This window comes from Scardinius erythrophthalmus (genome assembly GCF_964197995.2).
Source record: "Scardinius erythrophthalmus genome assembly, chromosome: 15".
Taxonomy (NCBI): Eukaryota; Metazoa; Chordata; class Actinopteri; order Cypriniformes; family Leuciscidae; genus Scardinius; species Scardinius erythrophthalmus.
In genome coordinates, this window is record NC_138235.1 from 17,576,737 (window position 1) to 17,589,315 (window position 12,579).

At 37.9% G+C, this 12,579-nt stretch overlaps 1 protein-coding gene across 1 annotated transcript in view; it reads left to right on the plus strand.

Annotated features, from left to right (window-relative positions):
• The first annotated feature begins 4,710 nt into the window (after positions 1 to 4,710).
• Positions 4,711 to 12,579, plus strand: part of LOC308703514 (uncharacterized protein) — a 146,496-nt gene continuing 138,627 nt past the window's right edge. Inside the window, exon 1 of the mRNA XM_081387052.1 lies at positions 4,711 to 4,831. Within this exon, the coding sequence (XP_081243178.1) occupies positions 4,723 to 4,831 (109 nt within the window). The 5' untranslated portion in view covers positions 4,711 to 4,722. The remainder of the gene's footprint in view (positions 4,832 to 12,579) is intronic.

Below are 12,579 nucleotides of genomic sequence, written 5' to 3' on the forward strand. Positions count from 1 at the left end.
GACAAGTATGTATGATTTTCCAGCAGTTCATTGTATGATCGTTAGAGGAGAGGATGACAGCTCGAGTGTATTTCGCTGTGTTATTGTGTCTGTCTGGATGCTTGAGCACAACAGAAGCTGCTCTAGGACGAATCACAGGTGAGAAGAAGATCCATGTTCTTTAACTTCATTACACAGCCTGTAGAAATGCTTGAACGAGTGTAACATTAGGCGTCCGGAGAAAGTTGAATCAGTTTAAATAATTCAAATAAAATGATAGTGTATATATTTATAAATTGTCATTACTCAACATGCTCTGGAGTTGGAGGGATCCTCGCTTGTGCGGGTGGACTTAATTGTGTAATCGGGTGAAATGGCTGAATATGTGAGTAATGACTGGTGTACAGTAGGCTAGCTACACAGACACAATCTGCTGCACCGATGTTGAAGTTTTGTTTGAAATTGAGACCATTATTTCTAATGGTGGGCAGATCGAGGCTTCGTGGGACACTGAAACGGAAACTCAAATGTGCTGTATTGTGTCGAGACCTCGAAACAATCCGACACCCGTCTCCACGGGGGACCCATAGTGGTCAGAACAGTGTAAATGCAACAAAAACCTGGTCCGAACATGCATAAAAACACCTCTTAAAAATATATTTATTTTTTATTGAAAGTAAAATCTTTCAAATGCAATTGATCTTATCATCTAATAAAATTATCAAGTGTCCATATGTTCTTTTATCAATTCAGGGTTTGTTTTGTGCTCAGCTAAACAGGCCAATAAGAGACTTAACTACCATTATTCATTTTAATTAGGCTATACTAGGGCTGGGCGATATGGCCAAAAAAAAATCACGATAATTTTTTTTATATCAGTCGATATCGATAATTATCACAATAAAAGTCAAATCTTTATTTAAACTACTCTTTATTGTCAGAACATATCAGGACAAACACTTGCCAAACTGGTGAACTTTTGATTGTATTTTGAGAAGGCACAGACTTTATGGTGTCAGTAGTAAGATTATGATGTTTTATCAAGCTGTACTGCAGAATGTGATGATTAGACATGGATTACACCATTGCTATGGTAGTTTGACAGTACAGTTGAAATCCAAGCTTGGACATCTTCAAACGGCCATGAAGATCATGGGCAGAATATAACCTTTTTATCGTCACACCTTGTACGAAAAGTCTATGCTCAGTGTTTTCCACACATAGTCTAATTCGTGATAGCACCAAGTATATAAAAAAAAAAAAAAAAAAAAAAAAAAAAAATGTCCTTGATTTCCCTGTTTAACTATATAACAACTATACAACATAGAGCGATTTTAACTTACGAACTGGCTCTTTAGTTTATGTATTTATTTTTTTGGCCCAAGAGCGCACATTTAGAAAGATCTTGATAAATTTTAATTTCTTTACAGAGAATGGTCAATTGTTAATTCCACTAAATTAAGCAGTCAGAAGAGTTAAGCGCTCTCTCCCGTCTCACTGCCATCACACTATAGTGGGGAAGAAATACAGTAATGCAGTCATTTGTTTAGTAAAATGAATTGGCTTTTTTTCTTTCTTTTTTTTTCACTAATCTGTTGAATAAAGATTCAACTCGCTCATTAAGACTGACTTGCCGCCACTTACTGGCAGTTTTAGTTTGATAGTTCAAAAGTAGTTTCTTTTCATTTAGGTCCCATTTCAATTATTTAATATTTCTACATTAAAGGTTACATTTAAAATTTTAATCTCTTTACATAGCCTAATTTATGCAATTACAAGTTGCTGTGCAAATCCACATGTCTGAGCTACATTAAACCGTGTGTAAACCCAAATATGGATTTTATTGATAATACTGACTTCGTTTTATTGTTAATACAGGTAATTGTCTTTGTTTTCTGATTGAATTTTATTAAATTGAAGAAATACGTTTCGTGTCGTGTGCCGTTGACAGTGACTGTGTCAAAAATGAGAAATGCTGCAGCAATGGATGTGGACTTCAGTGTATGGCTCCAGTTATAGGTTTGGTATTATGTGGTCAATTAAAAAAAAGTAACTAAATTGCATGCTTTCTGTAATTAAACGCAATGAATTGCACCTAGCATTCAAGTTCTTTTATATATTTTTACATTGTAGTAATTTCACATTTAACCTCCAAATTAATTTAGAAACAACATAGACAGTGGGCTGGTATTTCAAATATTTGTTTAATGGCATCTTTTTATGTAGGAGGGCCTCACTGATACCAATACTGATCCTGAATTATTATTTTTTTTTTTTGTATTTTTTTTTTTTGCCTTTAATTATAGGCATTCATTACAGTAGAATTAAAAGCAATACATTTTTCTATCAATATATTTAGTTTTTTAGGCTTTAAATAATATAACAACTTTGTTTTAAATTCACTTAAATGTATATCTAAACAAACTCATTGTAATGTCACATTTACCCCCCCTTTAATATATCAGAGCAAATTTCTTTTTCTTGTTTTTTTTTTTTCTTAATTTTAGCCATTAATTATAGGCTAGAAATTCATCACAGTAGAATAAAAAGCAATACATTTTTCTATCAATATTATGTTTTATTAGGCTTTAAAAAAAAACAACAACTTTAGATTCACTTAAATTATATTTTCACAAACTCATTTACCTCCCCTTCAGTATATCAGAGCAAATTTTTCTTTTGCTTTGTCATGTGTCTGTATAACAGTGAAGCCAGGAGTGTGTCCAATCCCAAACTATGAAGGAGTGTGTAACATGATGCGTCCAGTGAGGTGTGCCAATGACACTGACTGTGCTGACAATAAGAATTGCTCATTTTCTGTAATTAAGAGCAATGAATCACACCTAACATTAAAGTTATTTTACATATTCCTATATTGTAGTAATTTCACATTTAATCTCAATTAGTTTAGAAACAACATGATATGGTTGATGGCTGATATTTCAAATATTTGTTCAATGCCATCTTTTTATGAAAGAAGGCATCATTGATACCAATACTGCTCCTGATGTCTCTATGAAAAGATTTTTTTTTCTGCTTAAATTTTAGCCATTATAGGCTTTCCTCATTACCATAATTAAAAGCGATACATTTTCTATTAATATATTATGTTTTATTAGGTTTTAGTTAAATACAGCTAATCACTTCTGTAACTGTGATTTAAAAACATCAATTAATCTTTTTATATTGTAGTAATTTCATAGCTGCTCTCCAAATCGATGTAGAAACAAATTAAAGACGGTATATTTTAATTATTTGTTGTAATGGCATCTTTTTATGAATGAAGGCCAGGATCACTGATCTTAATACTGGAACTGTCTCTGAAATTGATTTTAGTTTAAGTTGTATTATTAAATATTGAGACATTACCTGTCTAACGGGTCAAAAAATATACAGAAATTGTGGGAAAGTTTTGGAACAACATGAGGGTGACTTATTGATGACAGAATTTGAATTTTTTTTGGAGAACTAACCCTCCAAGTAAATTCTATAATCTCTGGTATGTTTACCTTGAAGGTCATCCCAAGACCCAGTGTGAGCAGCACAGAGACAGTCTTCTGAATGGAAACGGTGGTGTTATTCCGATCGGAGCCTTCATCCCTCAGTGTGATGAGGAGGGTCAGTACAGGCCTCAGCAGTGCCACGGGTCCACAGGTTACTGCTGGTGTGTGGACAGTAGGGGGCAGGAGAGAGTGGGGACCCGAACTCCACCTGGAACCCCGAGTATAAACTGTGACAAGCCTGGTAAGCATGTCTACCTGAACTTGAAGTTTTTTGTAGAAAATTGTCATAGTCCTCTCTCAATAGGTCACATGTCCTATTTTAAATAACTATTTCTAATGTGTTTTACTAATTAATTGTCTTGGGATCTGATATTAGAAAGGTAGCAAATGCTTTTTTGTCTTTTGGGGTCAGTTTTAAAGTTCTTAAAATAAGTCTCTTCTCATGAAGGCTGCATTTATTTTATCAAAAATACAGTAAAAACTGTAATATTGTTAAATATTATTACTAGGGCCCAAGCCCTGAAAGGGCGAAGGCCCTATTGTTTTCCTTAGGATTCTTTATTATTTTTGTCAACCTTTCGGGCACTTTTGGGGCCCTTAACATGCTCGAACTCTTGAAACTTTGCACACAGGTCAGAACCTGCGGCCATCAGGGCCGGGCTGAAGCTGGTACCCGGGCGTGGCAAGGGGGGCTCAACAGCGCCCCCTTGAACGGGGTCTGAAAACTTGGTCCATATATCAAACACGCTTGCATGAATTAATATGAAACTCGGTACACGTATAGATCTCATCGGGCAGAACAACTTCCGCACTCTGTTATTAGCTCCACCCAACAGGAAGTAGAGTATTATGGGTTGTTTGAAAACATATGCTCTGGAATTTGAAATGCTCCTCCTAGAGAATTCATCCAATCACCAACAAACTCGGTGTGCATGAAGTCAAGACACCCCTGACTACTGGGCTGTTAAATGCTTGAAACTGATTGGTTGAAGATTCTAAGGTATGCAATTATTTTTAGGGGAAAGCAGGCTAAAGTAGTTCCAGACTGGTCTTGACCACATTACATGTCCATATCACTTCGCCAAATGATTTCAAAGGCATTTTTTTTTTCAAATAGCAAATTAACCAAAAATGTTAAAATCCAGTAAAAGACTTTCAACATTCAGTGATTTGGCTTCTGGCATGTGTCTGTATAACAGTAAAGCCAGGAGTGTGTCCAAGAAGAAAATATGAAGCAGCAATGTGTCCCCGGATACGTTTCATGTCGTGTGCCAATGACAGTGACTGTGCCAACAATGAGAAATGCTGCAGCAATGGATGTGGGCTTCAGTGTATGGCTCCAGTTACAGGTATTTTATGTTATATTATGTTATATTAGGTTTATTAGGCTTTAAAACTTATTTAAGTGAACTTAAAACAATCTTCACAAAGATGCATTTTAGCAGGCTTAATTAAAAGGATAGTTCACCCAAAAATGAAAATTAGCCCATGATTTACTCGCCCTTAAAAGGAACCCCGACTTGTGCGGCATGTTGGCCTTATAAGTTTAACGTAGGCGTCAGCTATAAAAAGGTGGTACAAAAATACTTCAAATGGTTTTATTTTTATTAAAAAAAGACGAAAATCCGTTCACTCGTAGGCCGCCATAGTTATTTACGTCTCAATGCATTCTGGGTAGTGACGTGTAAAGGTTGCTTACTGTCAATGGATTGCAGCAGTACCGGCTAGCTAGCTAAGTTTTGACAGTAGCGACTAGCGAGATGAACACGTCTGCCGTTCAGCCTTTTCAGTTTGAACCCGAGCTCACCGTAGGATTAAATCAGGAGAATACTGGAATACGCGGAAGACGATAGGCCTGAAGATTATCAGAGAGTTGAGGAAGCGAGAGTGGGGCAAAACAGATGGTGTCTGTGCGGCAACTGCTTGCCAATGCCAAGCGAGAACGAGAGCGTTTGCTGTAAAGAGCTTCACTTTTTGTCAGCAGCTGTCCAGGGTAGGCTAAGTATAGGCAAAGAGTATAGAAGCCCAGGCTAGATCAGACAATCGTACTATCAGTATAAATAATTTAATAAGTCTTACCGCCCGCGTTTGCTTTATTTTCCCCAAGCAGTCACTATGTTGAACGCGCAAAAATACCCTCTCCCCACTGAACAAAGTCAACACTGTTTTGCTCATCTACGTCATGTACATTTAAAATCTTACAATTACGATATTGTTATTAAAAATTACAATTGCACTGAATTGCCTTGCACTACATATTTAAAAACTTAAAGGAATAGTTCACTTTTAAAATGAAAATTCTGTCATCATATATTCACCCTCATGTTGTTTCAAACCTGTATGAATTTCTTTCTTCTGCTGAACAGAAAAGAAGATATTTAGAAGATTATCAGTAACCAGACAGTTTCTGGTACCATTGACTTCCATAGTATATTTTTTTCCTACTATGGAAGTCAATTGGACCCAAAAACTGTCTGGTAACTGATAATCGTCTAAATATCTTCTTTTCTGTTCAGCAGAAGAAAGAAATTCATACAGGTTTAAAACAACATGAGGGTGAGTATATGATGACAGAATTTTCATTTTAAAAGTGAACTTCTCCTTTAAATCTCAAGACTATACTGATATGCACTATTCCTTCCCTCTCCAATTGTTATTGAATATTTGGTTACACTTTATTTTAAGGTGTCATTGTTACAGTGTAATTAAACATTTAAGTACTGAGTAATATTAAGTAACTACATGTACTTACTATAGGGTTATAGGATTAGGATTTGGTTGAGGGTTAGTTGCATGTAATTATGCATAATTTACTGTTATTACTATGGTAAGTAGGCTACATGTAACATATGTAACAAGGACACTATAAGTGTTACCGTATCTTTTTTTTTTTTTTGGTACATTTCTAAATTTTATATTATTGTTATAGTGCATACTTCATTTTTTCATTATTATATTTCATACTGACCTTTATGTTTTTATACTTTATATGTTAAGTGAGTGTTGCACTTTTAGAGCAAATATTACCAGAGTCAAATTCCTTGTTTGTTTGCACAAACCTGGCCAATAAAGCTGATTGTGATTCTGATGAGAACATAAAGTAAAATGCTATAACAACATGCTTTGATTGTATTTACAGATACTCCGTGTATCACAGCACATGAAAACTTTAATGCAGTTTGCCTCAATAAAGATGTTTTATGGGCGGCCCTCGTCAGCCTCCATGACCGGCATAGTGCTGGTCTACCAAATCGTAACCAGGTCACTAATAGGCAAGTCAAACGTGAACATGGTTATCTGAGTATGCCTACATAGTAGCCTACCTACACTGTAGCCTACAAATAGTGGAAAAAAAGTTAACTGGACTATGCGCTTTCAGTGAAGGCTTCAGTTGTTTTATTGGTTAAGACAAGCAGCTTAAATCATTATTTCATAACGTAATAGTATAATTGTTTTCAAAATTCTGCCTTTTAGGTCTTACAGATATGCTTCATATCGTCAGTTTACATGGTGGATGCATGGCTGGCTAGGGAGAAGAGTCCGCAGAGTCATTCCATCATGTGCTGTTAACAAAATAAGAAACGTCTACTCTGAACCAAGTGGAATCTATACAGGGTTTGAATATGAAGACAATGATCGTGCAGAAGTAGATGAGGCATGGAGAGATTTTAATAACATTTAGCTGGATAGTTGACATTTGAAGGCATTTTGGCAAGAGCACAAGCTATGCTTGCAACAAAATAGGGTATCATACCAAATGTTTATGGTTTAAATATAAATGTTGCATGTACTCCAATATTAAATGTTTGTTTGAAGTACTACATGTGCTTGACTAGAATACAAAATTAAAGATATTGTACATTTGAACTATGCTGGTGTGTACTTCATGTGTTCGTAAAGATGCAGCTACTTGAAACGTGAAAACTGCTGCGTTTGAAAAATGATCTGTGATCTGGATAGTCTGTCTTGTGGAGCCATGACGTGTGTTGGATTAACTCTCATGCCCATGACTTGTTTTGAATCTAACACAGAGGAGAGAACATCTGCAATCATAGCTGTCATGTAGCTATAGTCCTTTTCAACAGGCACTGGTCTTGCTCTGAATGCCTTGTGGACTTTGCTCCATGCGATTTTGAACTTGGGGTCTCCAACACTCTCCCCATCTTGAAAAACAGCCTGTTCAAAAACAGAAAAATGGAAAATAGATACAAGGTGATAAGAACAGTTTGATGTGCAATATCCAGTGTCACTATGGCTGCGTTTACACTTGGCATTAACATGCGATCACCGTGATCCGATCATTAGCCAATCAGGACACAGTGCGTTTACATTTGATCATATAAAGTAGCCTCTGTATCTGGATAACGATCGGATTTCTGTTTCCTGACTAATATTTAAAGGGATACTCCACCGTTTTTTCATATTAAACTGTTATTCCCTTAATCGCTCAGGTGCACGCAGACACTTTGATAGCACTTAGCTTAGCCCAGTATATTCAATGGAATCTAACAGCAATGAATTTAGAAGTGACCAAACACATCAACGTATTTCCTATTTAAAAACAAAAGGATAACTATAATGTATGGTGGAATAGCACTTTTGGGAGTACTTCGACTCTGCGCAGTAAAAAGTCATGCCTGATCCTGAAGTGAGAGGAAGAGGATCAGGCGTGACTTTTTACTGCGCCGAGTTGAAGTACTCGCAAAAGTGCTATTCCACCATACATTATAGTTATCCTTTTTAACCCGCTTAGAAAAGTGTCGCGTTTTATTTTGTGTCACCATACTTGATCGTATAACTACTCGTGTAACTGTTTTTAAATAGGAAAAACGTTGATGTGTTTGGTCACTTCTAAATTCATTGCTGTTAGATACCACTGAATATACTGGGGTAAGCTAAGTGCTATCAAAGTTTCCGCGCGCGCTAGAGCGATTAAGTGCACACACTGAGATGAGAGAGGTATGCATCAACTCGTCTTAGTTAAGGGAATAACAGTTTAATATGAAAAAATGGTGGAGTATCCCTTTAAATATTAGTCAGGAAACAGAAATCCGATCGTTATCCAGATACAGAGGCTACTTTATATGATCAAATGTAAACGCACCGTGTCCTGATTGGCTAATGATCGGATCACGGTGATCGCATGTTAATGCCAAGTGAAAACGCAGCTATAGTGCTTGCAAATGATAGGATTTATTACAGTTCACACACCTGTTCCCTGTTCACATTGTTGTTATGATCCAGAGCAGCAAGCATGGAGGCATGGATCATCACATCATATCCAAAATGTGTTCTCTTTGGGAGGTATTTCAGGTACATGGAGTGATACACCTGAAACAAATTTGAATTTGAAATTAAACTATTAAAATATGTGAGTCACATCATAATGAATGGCAAATTTATTAAATATGTCTGTATTTGATCATACCTCTAGTTTTGTTGTGTGGATGCACTTTGTCAGATGATCCAGGTCTTTCAAAAGCCGCTTGTGTTTCACAACCTTCACAAGTGCGTTGTGGGCTTCAGATCCTGGCTTTAACCAAAGCTTTCTTCTCTGGTTCGTCTCATCAAGGGGCTCATGAGCACATTGGTGATAGTGCCTGTTCCCTGGCCAGTCGTGTCGGTTGGTAACATGGTGTATTACAGATATCCACTTCTCTTTCAACACTTCGACATTACCCTCACAGGTTTGTGCACTCCACCAGAAATGATTTATAATGGATGGAATCCACTGTCCCAGGCTTTCACATTCCCTTCTCTTAGATTCAGTTGCCAATTTTTTGGACACTCCTTTTGCCACATGCCAAGGGTCAAATTCATGGTGTTTTTCTGGATTACTGACCCTCATTTCTTTGACGATTTGTGGATGTCTGTCAGTAGAGATGGTTGAGACCTTCACTCCATTTTCTTCTATGGTTTTGAGAGCATCTTTAAAACCTTTGATTTCCATGGTATTAGAGCTCGAAACTTGGGTGCAGCTTATTACCTTGAAGTCCACAACCTTTTCACTCTGTGCATCTAAAAAAGTGTATGTACAGTATTTTGCTGAGTGCCCCGGAGAGTCACACCGGCCATCTCCACAGAGTTCAACAACTTCTTGCGATTTCATGTTAGTTAACACTGTACTCTGCTCTTTAATCCACATTTTTTCAATGACAGGAAACACAAACTTCTTCCTCAGTGATGTGTACGTGTCTTCACTTATTGTTTTGAGGTTCATGTTACTACAGAAACGCTCAAATTTAGCAAAATGGATGCCACTGAAGAAAACTGATGCTGTTAAAAGCAGGTTTACTGTCCCTTTAGTCCCGCTCAGTGTAGGCTGAGACTGCCATCTGTAACTACAGCTGTTAGCACATGTGAGCTCTAGTGTCAACTGTGATCCTTCATTTTTTAGTTCTTTCACTTCTTCCTGGACAATCAGGGAGCCACACTTTAAACAACGGTGAAGCAATTGGTTTAACTGTTCCTCAAAAACTAGAAAAAGCCTATTTTCTTTATGTGTGTTAGTTGAAGCTTGTGATCCCTGGGTGCTTTGAGAAAACTCAGATGAACTTGCAATGTATTCCGGATCACAGTGACTGTACTGTGGTTGACTCTGTTCACTAAGTTCATCATCTGAGAGGAACAGATCCTGTGAGTTATCAACGTCATCCTCCTGTACAGGTTTGCCCAACTCAATTTCATGTTTACCTGTGTAAGTATGGTCCTTTTTTACCGAGTAGTCCACATCAGCTGACCACTGTAACGTTACCGCTGCATCCGACTTGTAAACATCCGTCTGCGTTGCTGCATCGGTCATACTTGGAGAACACTGTAGGCCTACAGTTACGAATTTATTAACAGCATCTGGTGGATTGTCGGTTACCTCCATGATCGGCGTAGTGTCCGATGATTCGTCTTCCGCGACGAAAGGAGCGGGTTGTTTACATCCTAGCAGGAGAGTGTCCAGAGTCTCTTGCCTTTGACGCTTGTTAGCGCGGCTTTCACTCGCTACACGCGGACGTTTATGCTCCTTGTGGGGGAAAATTGAAGGCACGGTATTTGGTTTTAGCCTTCGCTTGTAACCAGCTGCACCTGTGAACTCTTTTAGCCGACCAAATGCCTCAAATGCATCAGGGCTGAAGTGGCGGGAACACAGCCGTGGGTCTTTAGGGAGTTGTACTCGTCCACAAGCAACTTCCCACTCTTTTCGTATTCTTTTCTCCTTTGGAAAGCAGTGGAGGCTTACATCACTCCCCTTATTTCCTTTGGATTGGAAATTGCAACCAAACGCTGCGCAATGTGGCATTATATTAACGTTTACGATGTAGCTACAGTTTACAGCGCCATTAGCTCACCTCTCTCTGAACTGAACGCAACCAATACACGTCATCGACCCAGAATGCACTGCGCGCGCAAAAATAATGGCTGCCTCCGTAGCTCAAATTCTGTAAAACACTTTGAGGATTTTTTAAATAACGAAAATATTTTATGTATTTATAACTATGTATTTTGTAGGAGAGAGCAATTGTAGCATATTTAGGCCTATGTGTCTTAATAATCGGGGTTCCTTTTAAGACATCCTAGGTGTATATGACATTTTTCTTTCCGACGAGTACAATCGGAGTTATATTAATGTCCTGGCTCTTCCAAGCATTATAATGGCAGTGAATGGTTGTTTCAGTTTTGAAGTCCATCAAAGTGCATCCATCATCGTAAGTGCTCCACACGGCTCCGGGGGTTAAGACGTTAAGTTTTAAATATGGATATTATATATCAAAGTAAAATAACTAGCATGCAGCCAAACAAACATACAGATTCCGCTTAAGTCTAAAGCACAACTTGTGTGAGTAATAGGGCTGTCAACGAATATTCTAAATTCGAATATATATTCGAATAGTTTTAAAAAACAGAAATTCGAATGTGAAAATTAATATTCGAATGTGGAAAAACGCCCGCGGTAGCAGAGGCGCGGCTGTCAGCTTTGCGAGTGGGCGCGCTGCCTGAGGGGTCAGGGACAGGTAACAGGAAGAAGCGTTAACGGTAAACAGAAACATTACTAAAGAGTAGGCTACTGTACTGACTAAATAGATATTGCGCAGCATGAATAAGGGTTAGGGTTAGATACAGCAGTTTCATGCACTGCAGGCTTCCACTGGTTTGATTATTTACCGTTTCATGTCAAGGAAAAGTTAAATTTTTACCACAGCACAGCTCGCTCGGAGCGTTCACTGTCGGATTCGCGTCAAGTTGGACTCTTAAACATTTTGAATTTGCGCGTCAAAAGCAAAAGTTTGATGCTCGGAGAGCGTGACGCCTCATTCGCGCCACAAGACCTCCAGACGCGCGTAAACGCGTCTTTACATTGACTTAACATTGAAATCACTCGCGCCAGACGCTCTATTCGCGTTTGGTGTGTGAACGCAGCGGGTGAGGGCGAGAGGAGCCGGGAGCAGCAGCTCATTTGCATTTAAAGGGACACACACAAAAAAGGTGTGATTTTGCTCACCCCCAAAAAGTGGTACTGTCCATGCTTAACATGCTGTAAAATATTATCCATGGGGTATTTTGAGTATTTTACTTCATACATACTCTGGGGACATCAGAGACTCATTTTACATCTTGTAAAATGTTGCATAATAGGTGCCCTTTAAGTCAGGTGTGTAGGGGAATTTATACCACTATATACAGTTTATATATAATTGATTTTAAACAGCTACAAGTTGTCTAAAATCCAATTCCTAACCATAGATTGAACATCAAACTCTTCTGATTGGCTAGGACTGTATCATGTTGCATGGCAGTTTCACATTCATTCTGGAGAGACAAATTGCTTCCAGCTAGAAATTTTTGTATTGTGCCTAGTTAGGAGACAGTGTAACTGACACACCTGCGTCTTTAGTGCCTGATGATGGTACTACTTCGACATTACCTGCATATGCATATTACAAACCATGTCATATAACAGATAATAGAAGGATTCACAGTCAACCAATGCTGAGGCTCTTTCACATATATTAATCCAAACAGATTGGCACAGTTGAGTGGGATGGAAAAAAAACATTATATTCTTCCTCAAAAACCCTTGAGTCATCAACAAAAAACGTTCTCAAAA